This window comes from Electrona antarctica (genome assembly GCF_951216825.1).
Source record: "Electrona antarctica genome assembly, chromosome: 17".
NCBI lineage: Eukaryota > Metazoa > Chordata > Actinopteri > Myctophiformes > Myctophidae > Electrona > Electrona antarctica.
In genome coordinates this window covers 5,679,545-5,695,400 of record NC_136798.1, presented here as the reverse complement: position 1 = coordinate 5,695,400, position 15,856 = coordinate 5,679,545, and the positions used below count along the sequence as shown (strand labels likewise).

The window sequence follows — 15,856 nt, the reverse complement described above, 5'->3', positions numbered from 1 at the left end:
ACCCTTTTCAACTTGTTCACCGGGATGTAAACAGAGGCTGCAACCATACTGACCATTAAACTGGGTCATGTTTTGAAGTATGGGCCTAGCTACGGAATCACACATCATAAGAGCTGCCACAACTCTACATTGTTCCAAAATGCTGTTTCTTTTAATCTTAAAGCCCACACTTGACAACTTCTGACACTCTAAAGTGAATGGCTTTAAAAATGAATTAACATTTGGCTTTTTATTACCAAACCACAAGCCAAACATTAGAACATTTTCTTTGCGCAAAGCATAAGGAAGCTCGTTTACAATCCCATATAATGGCCAAATACTATAGAGTGATGATTTGAATACAGGCACTCCATCACAGTTAAGTGTTAAGGAGTATCCATGAGTACAGTCAAGAGGGCCTCCAATTTTGTTCAGATTATGGTACATTTTACCATTTCCAATATCTTCATAAATGTCAGAATTACATGTGCCATCTCTTGACTTGAGACAATGTGCAATATCTTCCCTTTGAAGGAGATGTTCCAACTGTGTTTGGATTGGTAAGTATATGAAGAAGTTTCCATTCTTTAGTGAGCTGTTTTTATCCCATGTTGTGTTGCATACAACACATTGTCCTTCACTATCCTGGTCACCGATGTAGTACTCACAGTTTGGACAATATATGTGACATTGTAGGTGACATTCTACTGGCTTAAGCTCTTTTAAGAACAGATACTTTGAGGTTAACTGTGTGTTTTCTGGACAGTGAATATTGATCAAATCTAGGAGATCAGACAGAGCCATGCCTGTGAGGCTGTGTCTCAAAACAAATGAAAGTATAAGTAAAAAACTCTGAGCTTGGGTTAGTCTTGAACCAGTGTAAAGGGGGTCTTCATTTTCCAGAGTAAACTGTTCATGACTGACTTCTCCAAAATGTGATTCCTCATTTACTGACTGATCAGGGCTATCTTCAAATACAATTGAATCTTCTTCTTCACTTCCAATAATGGATCCAAGACTGTCATCAAAGTCATTAGGAATAAAGTTACTGGTATTTGGTGAAGCTTGACTGAAATTAGGTCCATCATTGAAGTGAAGTTCACTCTCTGTGGAACATTCATCCTCAAACAAGAGTGGGGAAGTAGGACATCTGGGAATAGAATCTCCACGGTCATCATACAGGCTCTAGATATGGAGAAGAAAAAAAATCTGATTGGATATCTATCTCACACACACACACACACACACACACACACACACACACACACACACACACACACACACACACACACACACACACACACACACACACACACACACACACACACACACACACACACACACACACACACACACACACACACACACACACACACACACACACACACACACACACACACACCTTCCAAGGTGTAAACTAAGATAACATACAGCCACAGCTAGTACAGTACATGGTCAATGTGATGTCTAATCTTTCTTATGTCTGAGGACCATCAGTGAGGGATCAAACAGGTGAAGAAAATCAGTGAGGATGAAATGGAATTGGGAAGTGTGGTGAAAGAAAGTGAACTAGGTGAGGAGAGGATGTGGAAAACTAACAATAAAAAACACACAGTTAACTTACATAGACTTCAGCTCCTCCTGATACACTTTGTTGTTGTCCACTGAGAGGAGTCCATGGCTCAGTATCATCATCAGTTACCTAAAGAAACAGATTACAAAATAATAACCGGCGACCGCCGACCACATAGATTAGATTGTTTACTAAAGTGCAACATGGCTAGTTCTTAAGATGATTAACATAAAATAGAACGTGAACTGTATTGTACACTATACTTACAACATCAGGAGTGACATGTACATCTTCAGGGCCAATGTCGGAGTCATAGAGAGAGGTATTGGCATTTAGGTTCTGTAAATAAGAATACAACATCTTGATTAACTTACTATAATTATAATTACTATCACCCCAAACACAGATTTTATCACATGTACTGTATCGGCTTTAGATGTTTTTTCCCTTTCTGTTTTGACCAGGTTTTCCAAGCATTCAATAGACACAGGCTGAAGCATTTGAAATGTGTGAGAGCCAAGTGTCTGTTTAAGAGGCTATAAGCCAGATACTTGCTGAAGTTTAAAGTATTGCTAAAGTATACATTGTTCAACTAAACACCACAGTTGAAACTTACACAGTCTTCAGCTCCTCCTGATACACTTTCCTGTCCACTAAGAGGATTCCATGTTTCAGAATCATCGTCATCAGTTACCTAAAGAAACAGATTACAAAATAAAAATCAATAGATCGTTTACAATCTGCATGTTACCAAAATGTAACATGTCTAGTTCCTAAAATATGTCTAAGAAAAAATGTAAATGTAATGTACACCAGGGTTTTTCAAAGGGGTGCCTCAATACTTTAATATTTGGAATTATCAATATAACTTAAGTTTAACCGCTTATAGCCCCTATACCTGATCTCTCTTCAATGTCTCTTCACCTAAAATAGCAGATCTATAAGCTCTCAACACGTTGCGTTGTGAGCTTGTAGATTGGCTGTTTTTGGTAAGTGTAATGCTTAATTGGGTCGTCCACTCACAGTTAACAGTCTTTGTATTGAGTTTGTGCTTGAAATGTACTGTAATTCTGCAAACTGTGAATACATATTTCAATCAAATGCTCCCCCCAGAATAGAGATGCTGGGGTTTAAGACTAAGTGGTTAAACACCATGTCAATCTGTCCTAAAATAGAAACAGAAGTTTTCCTTGTGACATAAACTGTATCTTAGGGGGGAGATTTACCTATTTTACATAAATGTACTGTTAACTAACAATGGAATTCAGGGGTGCCATGGATGAAGAAGCTAGTATTTACAGGGGTGTCCTGAGAAAAAAATGTCTGAGAATCACTGCTGTACAGTATACTCACCATAATGTGGCTGATATTATCATGTACATCTTCAAAGCCATTGTCAGAGTTGTAGTGAGAGGAATCTTCATTCAGGTTCTGTGTAAGAAAATAATACAAAGTATTGATTGACCTTTGTTACATGCACAGTTGTCATCCACCAACAGTCGCCACCAACGACTGTAGCATGTGGGAGACGCTGATCCAACCAGTTAACTTCCTTCCAAACTTGAATAAAGAGATCACTCAAGATCCCCAAATAAGAAGTATCAGCTCAGTTAATAGGGAGATACAGGTGTAGCTTTTGCAGCCGGGAACACAACAATTGCTTTAGCTTGACTACCACTAACATATTGCTGGCTACTAAAGTGTACAAACAGATATATGAACAGCAGTGTTGTTTTCGTCGACTTACCTTTTTTCACTGACGAAACCTAATGGAAACTAAATGAAAACTAAGCTATGATGACTAGACTAAAATGTTGGGAAGGGACTAGTGGACAAGAGATCCAGTATAAGTAATTTTACACTTTGTTTGCATGCTGAAAATAGACAATCTACTGTAGATCAGGAAGTATAAAATCAGCTATTATGACGGCATCAACGCCCACATTGTAGTCGATTAAATCACCTGTAGATTTAGTTGACTAAAATCTTATGATATTTAGTTGACTAAAACTAGACTTTTAACACTAAACATTCCGGGTGTCTAAAATGTGACTAAAACTAAATGAAAGCCATTCAAGAGACTATGACTAAAACTAAAATAGAACTTTGCTGCCAAAAACAACATTGCTGAACAGTGGCAAACCTTTTTTCACCCAAACATACACACAACCTCGGCTATCTGATGTACTCAACTAAACATCAATACCACAGACGAAAAACAGTCTAAGTCCAGATTTCATTCTGACCCCTCCACGAAAAGGCCTCGTTGTCCTGAACCCTAATCTATCATTTATACATTATGGATCAATAGTGTGGACTTAGACTGTTATTCGTCTGTGGCATTTTATTTGCTGCTACACTAACCTACTAATTATAAACATAGAATTTACACTATGTGCTCAAACCAAAATGCTCAACAAAACTTGAGCTGGCTGGGTCGATACCAGCATAAATCAAATATATTAATATTGCTCTATAATGTTAGTGCTACAGGCCAGATTTTTGCAAAAGTTGAAAGCATTGCTAAATAATACATTCTTCAACTAAACACCTCAAAGTTGAAACTTACAGAGTTTTCTGCTTCTGACAAACTTTGTAGTCCACTGAGAGGAACCCAAGGTTCAAAATCATCAGTTACCTAAAAATTTAATAAAATAAAAGACAACAGAGGGGGGGAAAACAAAATAAACAAAAGTTAACACCCATAAAGTCTACAAACCAAAATAGCAGATCAACAAGATCTGCTATTTAAAGTTTTCCAGCAGCTGAAACTTACATTGCCTGTCTCTTCTGTTGTTCCTGATAGCCTTTCTGAAGATGGTTCACTTAGGGGGGTCCAGGCATCAGAACTGGCATGGGCTCTTGGCTAAAAAAACAAAAGAGGGCAGGTTCAACATAATGTCTGCAACAAATTTGACAAATCTGTATATAATCCGATAAAAGAGCATATTGCAAGATCACTCATAATATAGTCATGGGCAAAATGTACTCGTAAGCTACACATATTTCAATATATTGATGAAGATCTCTGTTCTTGGAGATCCATTTGGCAATACAATAGTATAAGTAAGGTGTAGTTTTACGTATGTTTAAGTTCATGACTTACAAGATCCTGGTTTGGCTGATCAATCTCACTCATTTCTTTCCTGGGTGCAAGTGATAGAAAACATGGATTTATTTATTGATTGAATACTTTATTAGCAGGTTGCATAGGAAAAGCACAGTGCAGAACAGTTCAGATACAAGGTCTACTAATAGGATTTAAACCCAAGAAAGCACAATGGCCTTTTTGTACTTGATTCATATTTGCAGGCCACAAATGTGGGGTTCCTGCATGCCTTTTTGGGCGAGGTTATATGTTAGACAATTTCACACCAGAAATGTTGTACACCGCACTAATGGAGAATTACTATACTGTACTTGCTCAGACTGAGTTAGCAGTCTATCTATAAATATACATGTAAATGTCAAAGCACATGCTATCTATCCCCAATGACAGAATGTACATGTTTTACATTATATAATAATATGATTGATTGTAATTCAATTAGCCTAGTCCAGTGGTTCCCAAACTTTTTCATTTCAAGGACCCCCAGTTTGACATGCATTAGTCTACTGACCCCCATTTAATGCCATTTCTATCTCTGGGAGCCCCAATTTATATTGTAAAATCAATGTTAATTTGACTCTGAAAGGGTCCGTTTGGTTCGAAACTATTATTTAGCTGGGGACCCCCTGGAACTCCCTCAAGGACACCTGGGGGTCCCAGGACCCCACTTTGGGAACCACTGGCCTATAGTAGCCTATTAATTTACATAGGCTACTCATTGTTGATAGATAGAGTGATATATACCATGTTCCCTTCATATGAGTTTTACCTGAAGCAAACAGGCACTAGACAGACTATCTGTCTATAATGTTAGTTTAGAGTCTAAACTAACATTATAGACAGATAGTTTGGTTTAGACAGTGTTACAGCTGACAGCTCACGCAGGCAGCTGCATTCAATCAGGCTATTTAGTTACTTTACAATACTACGTAGATAGACAGTGCATTATCATGTGAATCAAGAAAACAAAGACTAACCTTCTTTTCCATAATAGTCTTGTTCTTTTTGGAATATCCGTTTGATCAGAACCCGGGAGAATATATTTCCTTCTTCGGTCCATTTTCGATGTTTTCTCTACTGCTGACTGCTCTAGTGCTCTGTATTGTTTTTGTTTTTGTATCTATTCAGGCTGACTTCCTTGAGACGCTAAGCATTCTGGTCGATGTAGTCCTACTGTATTTAGCAGTAAGCAGTGCTAATTACATTAGGACTACATCGACCAGAATGCTTAGTGCGCGACTTGCGCATGTGCAGAACCCTTCGCCCTTCAAGCCAGCCAATCATCGCACACGGATGTATTTCGCGCATGCACATGAGCGAGAGGTGATGACGTCAGAGTTTGGCGCGAGTTACACATTAAGAGTGAGCAGACACACGGCTGCGGTACACACAAACTTTTAGCAAACAAACATTTTTAAATTGCACTAACACAAGAAAAGTATGACAGAAAGGTTTGCCCTTGTTAGCTGGGCGATGGGACCAGACAAGAACACAACCAGCATCATTCCAACCAGCTGGATACTTGATTTTGACGGTGATACTGACAGGTGAGTTTGAAACTATATGACCAATGACAAAATACTCCCATACTAATTCATTCTGATGAATTGAAAAAGGTGGACCCTGGTGTAAACAAGTGTAATGCTTTATCAGTGTGTCGTCCACAGTAACAGTCTTTGTATTGAGTTGTGCTTTCATGTGAAATGTACCCATTCATCTGTACCAAAATGGTTGCAAAAAATTGCTATTTGTTTCAAAAAAGCTTTATACCCTATAAGATGTATATAATGATGCAATGTGACATGGCTCTGGTTACACAATGCTGTACCCCCTCCAACTGTATGTACTTTCCCCATTTTCAACTGTTTTTTTTTTATTGTACTTTGGCAATGTAAACGTATGTTTTCTCATGCCAATAAAGCTCATTTGAATTGAAATTGACAGGACCTATCTTGTGGAGTGCCGTACACCAGGCCGCAAGAAACCTCCTAATGGATGGCCGGTCGAGAGGGCTGATATTCTTAAATTAGCAGGCAAGTCAGTCTTTACACACACTCGCACACAAAATATACATTTGAAAACTTTAAATGGGACATTCTGCATAATGAGTACTTTTACTTTTGTTACTGTACATTTTTGATGCCAATACCTTTGTACTTTTACTCAAGTATATTTAGAATTCCAGACTTACAGAGTATTTCTACATATTAATACTTTTATTAAAGTTAAAGGAGTACTTTTTCCACCACTGCATATTTGCACAATGGTGTTGATTTTTTATCTATCCTAATCTATATTTAATGCAGAAAAAGAGGCTACGCTCAAAGCTGCTGAACGGGAACTCTACCCAGTTGACGTTCCAAATCCTGGCAAGAGGGTGAGGAAAGCAAAAAACCTGGACTTTGATGGAGAAGATTCCAATAATGGTGACAAAGAGTCTGGCTCTGGAAATCCCAAACTGGTAATTAAACAGCAGAGATTGATAGCATTATATTAGGCATACTTTGTGTATAGGATTATCATTGATTAAATAATAAAAAATAACATCTTTGCCCTACAGAAAAAGGCCAAAGTTGCTGCGCAAAGACAGGCGGAGGAGGAAATCTTGTCTGAGGACAGTCTGCTCAGCCCCGGTTCAGAAGAACTGTCAGTGTCAAGCCAAGAAAACACCAGAGACCTGCAAGGCCAGATCAAGGCCTTACAGAGAGAGAACGCTAAACTAAGAAGCATGGTAGTTAAAGGCAAGTATCTAGTATTAATTATGTAATCAAATATTACTGTATATGGAATGGTTTTAATCCATTTAGACCTGAGTGATTCTAAAACTCACAACACATGTTGTGAGCTTGTAGATCTGCTATTTAAGACATGTAGCTCAGTGAAAATCAGGCCTGCTAAGATACATTTTAGTCAACTTTAATTAACTGTAGATTTAGTAGACTAAAACTGTATGATATTTAGTCAACTAATACTAGACAAACACGATTTCAGATTACTAAAATGAGACTACAATTAAATGTTTTACTCAAAACATGACAAAAATAAATCAATATTTGCTTTCAAAATGGGGTCAGTGTCTGTCCTATCGCTTAATTGTTCCTGTTCTGATGTGTTGTGATGTTTGCTGTCTGTATAATTTTGTAGCATTTTTTTTCTCAGAAATTCCTGCTTTGTTGGTTGATGTGAGGAAGCTCATATCCATCAACAAAGATGTTGATGGAACAGAGCATCTTTCTGCATCAGACGGAAGAAGAAGATCAACCAAAGAGGACATCCCTGATGCTGAGAGTGATGGCCCAGGTGAACTGATCCACACACCAAGCAGACCTTCACAACCTTCACAAGTAAGTATTAATTGTTTTTTCTTTGTTTTTGGCCTTGTTTGCATTCTATTGCTTGTGGTGATTTTCTTTTCTTTTTTTGCTCATTTATTTTGTTTACATAAGGTGAAAATCGGGAAGGCTGGAACAGTCACCATCTCCGCGCATTGTTGGGAGACGGCAAAATCTTCAACCACCGCCAATGGGATGGCACGAGTCCTACTACTGGGGCTTTTCGAGGTGGATGTCCTCCTCATATCAAATTTGAAAGGAGGGGCCAGCAAGGTGGATCCCTTGGCTGAGCGTCGGCAGCCTCTCGACCCAGTTAAAGTTCAGGCTTTACTCGGTAAATAGTTCTCAGAGCTGGTGCTTTCCAAATTTGATTGCATCCCTGCCAGGTGGGGGGATATTTTTGAGGGAACTAGAGTGTGTGTGTGGGGGTGGGGGGGGGGCAGAGGTGAGGGAGATTTGAGGAGGGGGAGAGTAATCATTGTTCTGTTCTACAGATGCTGTTCTAAACCAGTTTCCGACGGCCAAGGAAGGTGATGTGAAAAAGTCCATCAACTGCAGAATCTGCGAGCTTAGGCACCAGGTGAAGCAAAAGAGTGTGACGTTATAAGATAAGTCACTTGTTTAATTTTTATTTTGTTCCGCACCAAGTTTAAATCGGTGAAGTACCAAGATGGACTGTTAACCTAGAAAAGGGACTGTTCTTTTTGCAATTTATTTCTTTGCTTTGAAAGTTTGTTTTAAAAAAAAAAAGGTCTTGGATGTTTTTAAAAAGAAATTGTTCATTGAAAGTGCCAATTGAAGCTACGTATTTTGTTAATATTAATTTACTTCACCACTTTTCAACCTATCTTCATATGATAGGTTCTCACTAATAATCATGATAAAATGGGACAATTTTTTTCTACTCAGTCTGTGTCTCATAGGAGGGCTGTGGGCAGTTTAGAAACCGTCCTCCAGTGACATCATTAGGCAGATGTTTTTACAAAAATGTTTAGATGGCTTCCATTTTCGCATTGCAACTTTTCAGGACTAGAAAGCCTGCAGTTTATATTAGCTTGTATTCCAATCGATGATGTCACGTGACTGGAGGACGGTTTCTGAACTGCCCACAGCCCTCCTATGAGACACAGACAGAGTAGAAAAGAATTATGCAATTTCTTTCATGATTATTAGTGAGGACCTATTATATGAAAAGTGGTGAAGTGGTCCTTTTAATGGATAAGTTCATCCAACATTGGGGTCAGTCTGGAATCTTGAAATCTTGTGACTTGCTTCGTATATACTTACATTATACTACATAATAATTACTACTAGACAATATTGGACAGTTTGGACTGGGTATAATTTTAAATCTCCCGATATCTGTACTACCGGTAATTCGATACCTTGTTCGAAACAAACAAAACATCTAAGACGATGACTGCCCCCAAAAAGAGAAAGAACTTATCCATTATCAATTCAGGATTTTTTTTTGCATCTCACATCTGCAGTTATTTATTTTTTGTGCATTTTGTTTAAAGATATTTTATTTATATTGTATTTATATTTTATTTATAACTGCACTGCTGAACGTTTGAAATGGACATTGGTCATTGACATTGCTTTAATTTATATTTTGTATTTTTCTTAAAAGAAAATAAAGGTGGCTTTTGATAGATTACCCATTAGTCTGTCTTAGTATGAAGTATAAATGTTTGCATTGTATGTGCATGTTCTCATATATGTATACATATATTTTGCATACATTTTAGAATATATGTATATATATATTTCAAATGTTTACATATTATATATTATACCATATATTGCAGGTATATCTATACGTGTATATTTCCATATAAAACTACATATATGTAATATATATTCTACCATATATGTAATGTGTGTTTCCATATAATATTGCATATATTTAAAATATATTCTACCATATATGTCCATATATATAATGTAGTTTTCCATATAATATTGCATATATTTAAAATATATTCTACCATATATATCCATATATAATGTAGGCTTCCATATAATATTGCATATATTTAAAATATATTCTACCATATATATCCATATATATAATGTAGGTTTCCATATAATATTGCATATATTTAAAATATATTCTACCATATATATCCATATATATATAATGTAGGTTTCCATATAATATTTCATATATTTAAAATATATTCTACCATATATTGAACATACATGTGACACTATATCTTTACATATATTTACCAATACATTTGACCATATAAATCGCAATACATTGTTTTATATTTATCAATATAAATTTGCATATATTTTGGGATATATAATGTAGGTTTTCATATAATATTGCATATATTTAACATATATTCTACCATATATTGAACATGCATGTGACACTATATCTTTACATATATTTACCAATACATTTGACCATATAAATCGCAATACATTGTTTTATATGTATCAATATAAATTTGCATATATTTTGGGATATATAAACTCATATATTATATATTCATGTTCAATATATTGCAATATATGTAAAACGGCAATAATTGGTGTATTTTGCAATATATTGCAATATATTACATGCATATATAATATATTGTATAATATATGTGTCATCAATATATTATTCCATGTATTTGCAATATATAATATATTGGAAAATGTATTGGACAAATAATATATTACAATATATTACAATATATTTCAAATAATATATTGGTACATATATTTTCCTTTCGTAAGGGAAAGTAAAGACAGAATTTCACAAAACGGCAATTTTCATTGGCTCATAAAACCTTAATTTTTTCACTTACAAAAACGTACTATACTTTCCCATGTCCGTATAGGTCCAAAGTTCACGGGTAGAAGTTTCCGTGCATTTTGATCAAAGATCCTGGGAGGAGATGCATTTTAATTGATTTTCATATAATTCAAAATGGCGGGTGATCTTGATGTATATTTAATAACGGTTCTGTGTAGTTTGCAGTGGTGTCGGCGTGTCAAGGAAGTCCAAACGGAGAGTTTTCTTTGTCTTAAAGTTGTATCCAAGTTTTATTGAAAGAGATACGAATGCAGCTTTACAAGGCAATTTCGGGGACAATGGCCCTTGGAGTCACCGCACACGCATATTCAAATCAGCTTAGTACGAGTGAGCACACCATAGGAACGAAAACATGTAGGTCCTCATTCACAACGTCGTTTACGCCAGAGTGTAACGGAAGCGTATACAGATACTAAATATCATCGTATTTCTCTGTCCGATCACGCTGCGATTTGCTCCCGTCTTATTCAGGGAAGCTGGTGTAATCACTTCATTTGTGCGGATCGCAGAGTGTAGCCTTTCCGCATTTTTCCCAAGCGATTCGCCTGGTGTCGCCTGGTTAGAACGCCCATCCCACACCATATAAGGCAACAGGAAATATCGAAATACGTCATCATAGCCTGCACCGGGCTTTAAATTATATACAACAGCCGCGATGAGCTTGTAGAGCAGTTAATTTTTACAGGCGGGTCTCTGCACGGACAGATCTTCAAGCAAACAGCGCGAGTTTTGTATATAATTATAAACGAAACTTGCCAACTTGGCACGCATTGCTTCACTCCTTGTTAAATGTCAGAACGTTAATAAGTTAACTGATGTTACAGTTACTTTCACATAATGAGAAAGAAGTTAATTTGTACTGTTCACCACACAACCAAATGCTATATTAAAACGCAATGATAAAAGGCCCTATTGATTAGTCTACTGCGGTGATTGATTCCCTGCCCTGCACTGTCGGATTTGGAAAGCAAATATATGGACATGCATGGACACAGGACATATTTTCTTTCTTTTTTTTCTTGTGGGATTTGGCTATATTTCATCCGATCCAACTACGTTGTATGTTTCCTCAGCTGCAGGTAAGAGTTGGCTATTCTGTGTGGCGTCCGCATGTGATCAATATACATATTATAAATTAATACCACGACGCAAATGGAGGCAGATAGGTGCTTGCAGCAAATGCATTTAGGCCTACGTGAAACTTCTATTTTGTATATAGGGCTAATCCCCCCCCCCCCACACACACACACACACACACACACACGCACCGACAGTCAGACTGACTCAAAGGAGCTCCATAACGAAACAATTTAAAAAGGCCTATACTGCAGACATTACTACACTAAACAACGTTGGATTCGTACAGTGCAGAATGCAGATAAGTGTATGTTCTTATTGTAATTGTGAGTTTGTTTTTTAACATGCAGCGCGAGTCCGCGAGAGCCGATCTACAAGCTCACAGCGCGTTGCACTGCGAGTAGAAAGCTGTCAAGTGAGCAGCGCAATCGCGCATGCTAGAAATATCCTAATAAATAAATAAAAAAGGTGTCGGGCTTGCAGGGGCAGTTTCTGTATGGCACTCTAGGCTAACCTGCCTCTAGAATGCATGCATTTAGGCATACAAGTGATACTTGGCTTTTATATAGGCTATAATTTTTTTATGTGCGACCAATGTTGGGACACATGCCTACATATTTTATCTGAGATTTGGGGACTTTTAATTGATTCAGCATGAAGACTAAAGCCTTCTTAATAAATCTACGCAAGCCGTACACGACCATGAGAGGTGGCGCAGCTTTCAGCGGAATTTCCGACCAACCCACGTCACCGTCAAGTTCACGTTCAAGTTCATGAATTCCCACGTAATGTGGGAATCCACGTAAAAGCCTGTCCGCTCACGCTCCGCTCACGTAACGTCACTTTATGAGCGTAAACGCCGTTGTGAATGAGGACCTTTATGAGCGTAAACGCCGTTGTGAATGAGGACCGTAGTCTATATACTGATGCAAGTTTAAAACTCCCTCCCTCTCCTGAGGGTGGGACTTAGAAGTGTCCTTACTTACTGGCCAATCAGTGAGCCAGGACTGTCATGCAAGGTTTCCTATGAGAACTTGCAACAGATGTAACTATACCAATAAGAATGAATGTACCATATAAAATATACAGAACATTATTTAACACCTGCAATGAAATAGTTAGACTGTATTCTTGACTCTAGATGCATATTTGACAAAGATACGTTGCATTCATGACAGACAGGACAGACAGATAGAGCAGAGCAGAGCTTGACCTAAGATATGCCATGCAGCTGTTATCTTATGGATGCAGCTAGGGTAAGGAGTTCACGCAGACCCCTGTGGGGTTTAATTACCCCCTAACAAAAGCTCTGTTTCTTCAAGCCTAGTTGTAAATAACTAAGCATAATCTCAAAGGATCTTACCGTGAGCCAGTTACCACAGATTGCATTGTATAGAAAAACAGCTGTCTCAACTTACGCTCTCCTCTTGTGTGCAGTCTATGCACCTAGCTGTTTTATAATATATCAACTGATTGATATATACGTGTCCATATCTATAATATATCCATCACAACCCCCCTCAGAGCGCAAATGCGCTCTGACAAAAAGAAACAAAAATCCGTACAAGAGTTAAAACACATAGACCCATAACATAACCCCACAATAAGTCCCCCCTCAGTACCTAAATTGTATCAAATTAGAACAGAACAAACCCCATCTTGTATGACAGGCCTGAAACTGAAAACAGAAATTAAACTCCTTCTTTAACTGAAATCCTATTTAGACTAAATCAAATTCCTATACTGATTAACTGGTTTATGGCCAGTGACGTAATTGACGTAATGAAATCAATAAATCCCTTATGGCCACTGACGTAATTGACGTAATCGATTGATTCCCAATAATCGGGAGCTTATTGTCGCAAAATTTAGCATTTTTTAGCTAATTTTGCTAACGGCCGATGTAATCTTCCTAAAACCGGCCGAAAATCCGCGCGTGCACGGTCGATCGCGCACGCGCGTGATCGCGCATGCATCGCTGCGTAAAATGCGATGTTTTGGGCTTGATTAGAGCTTAATTTGACTTAGTTATGAAAAATATGATGATAGCTTAGCATTCCGGACATCTTTCATTGTGGCACACTAGCAAAGCTACTGCCGGATATTTTGATCCTAACCGGATGTGGTCATCGTTCACTCGCTCCTTTTGGTCAGAATCGGCAAAATGGTGACGTTACCGCCACCATCAGGACTGATTGTCCCAATACTATGGTCTTGCCCCGTCAGAATGAGATATAGTGTGTATATCGCAGATTTTTCTATTGGCATTAAAATGACAAATTAAACATATGAAAAATGCTGGCTGAAGAATCAATCCACTGTTAATTAGGCTTGGCCATAAGAGGGTTTTAAATTCAAATACCTGTAAATGAAAAGTTAACACTTAAAACATGAAAAAATGGATTAGACAACGAAAATAAACATCTCTAACAACAGTACTAGACCAGTACCTTGTTAAATCTACTTGAGCTGTATCAGCACAGAAAACAACAAACACAAACATGAAACCATAACATCTTTCAACATTAATCAAAAACAACGATTCTTTTTTTTCTTTTTCTTTTCTTCCATGTCACAAACTGTTCAATCGGACGTCCAACGCGCGGTAGGAAATATTCCCACAATTATTTTTTCGCCTATAGAATAACAACGCTTGGAAAATCCTCCTTGATTCTCAGAACTCGGCATAGTTTGCATTGACTGATGATGGGACGTAGATCTCTTAGGTTTGGGGCGGGGGCAAAAGTGGACTGTAGTAGGCAGAAGACAACAGAATCTCCTTTGAGCATCACAAGGCTCTGATTCTGAATGACAGCTTATTGCTTTAGCCATGTCAATCATGACAGCAGAAGCATCAAAACGCTCCCTTCTCCATAGCAGCAGGAGAACAACACTCCTTTCTCCAGTGGGAACATAGGAGATCCTTGTAATCTCGGCTGCAGAATAGTGGTCGGGTTGACACCTCTCCGGCTATCTCAGTGGCCGTGAAGGTCACCTGCTGTGTTGATCTGACGATAGAGGCTAGGCGAGAAGCATTCTGTTGTGATGACAGCTGCCTATTGACACACCCCCCTGGATGCTGTCGGGTTGCCACTCCCCCTTTTTGGTGCTGTCAGATGTCAGTTGTTGACACGCCCCTGGAGCGGGAAATCACTCCGGTGTAGATGACCAGAATGGAACCCTCTCCCATGTCCACCTATTAAAGGGTGACATGCAGCCTTCCTCCAAAGAAAGTTAGAAGTCCCTCTCAAATCATGCGGTTAGAATATTAGTCATCCATGCAAAAATCAAGAAAGTGTGTTATAACATATTAGTCCTCGTTTTGACTTTCATTTATATACCTCCAATGGAATTTAATTCCCCTCAAAGCACCAACAACTCAATTGCAAATCATGGCATGTTCCCTTTGTTATTTTGACAACCCTAAAACAATTTAGTGTGACTTTCTCTGACATTAATCCCACTGTTTTGTATTAATCTCTCTTGTTCTGGCATTTTTTTTAGTCACCAGTTTGTCACCTCACCATGAAAGGGAAGGGGACGGGTTTTCTTTTCTTGTACAAGCGGTAAAAATAACACTTGCCCGAATGTTAATGTCCAAAATAAAAAATCAGCAGCTTTCCCAGAAATGTCAAACAAAAATAGACGATCAATGACTGACACACGTTACCTCAGCCGTCATAGTTGGAGTCCACAGATCTCCGCCCGGTAAACTTGAGCCGCAGGAACACTCACTGAGGGTCAGGTGGTGGCACAGGCCAACCACGACAGTTGCGCAACGGCTGGACGGGCGCCATCATCCCACGCCATCCAAATTATGCTCCCTGCGACGGCTGTCCCTGCCAGGAGCCGGGCGGCAACTGTACACAATACCGCACCACATGTGACAAACTACCACATCTGAAGCAACCTTGGTACCGACGCGGCTTGGGACCACGGTGAAAACGCTGACGAGGCTGGAAGTCTCT

The 15,856-nt window shown here is 38.3% G+C and overlaps 2 protein-coding genes and 1 long non-coding RNA gene across 3 annotated transcripts in view; 2 read left to right on the top strand and 1 right to left on the bottom strand.

Annotated features, from left to right (window-relative positions):
• Positions 1-15,856, top strand: part of LOC306941430 — a 52,263-nt gene that overhangs the window by 12,213 nt on the left and 24,194 nt on the right. The gene's annotated exons all lie outside the window — the stretch shown is intronic.
• On the bottom strand, positions 1,457-5,734 carry LOC306940495 (uncharacterized protein; the record flags this gene model as incomplete). Its single annotated transcript, XM_079525593.1, has 8 exons — positions 5,639-5,734; positions 4,659-4,698; positions 4,329-4,418; positions 4,122-4,190; positions 2,906-2,983; positions 2,169-2,246; positions 1,820-1,891; positions 1,457-1,462 (listed from the first exon to the last, which is right to left on the bottom strand). The coding sequence occupies exons 1-8, from the start codon at positions 5,719-5,721 to the stop codon at positions 1,457-1,459; spliced, it is 516 nt and encodes a 171-aa protein (XP_079381719.1). The 5' UTR covers positions 5,722-5,734.
• Positions 5,994-9,653, top strand: LOC306940901 (uncharacterized protein). Its single transcript, XM_079526148.1, has 7 exons — positions 5,994-6,208; positions 6,606-6,694; positions 6,968-7,122; positions 7,222-7,402; positions 7,821-8,005; positions 8,108-8,327; positions 8,488-9,653. Exons 1-7 carry the CDS (start codon positions 6,102-6,104, stop codon positions 8,598-8,600), a joined length of 1,050 nt encoding a protein of 349 aa, XP_079382274.1. The 5' UTR covers positions 5,994-6,101; the 3' UTR covers positions 8,601-9,653.

Excerpts from the sequence above, each read along its gene's own strand:
- LOC306940901 (XM_079526148.1), top strand. The coding sequence starts at position 6,102 with ATGACAGAAAGGTTTGCCCTTGTTAGCTGGGCGATGGGACCAGACAAG. Across the intron at positions 6,209-6,605 it reads TTTGACGGTGATACTGACAG|GACCTATCTTGTGGAGTGCC; the intron begins GTGAGTTTGAAA and ends TGAAATTGACAG. Across the intron at positions 7,123-7,221 it reads GCTCTGGAAATCCCAAACTG|AAAAAGGCCAAAGTTGCTGC; the intron begins GTAATTAAACAG and ends TTTGCCCTACAG.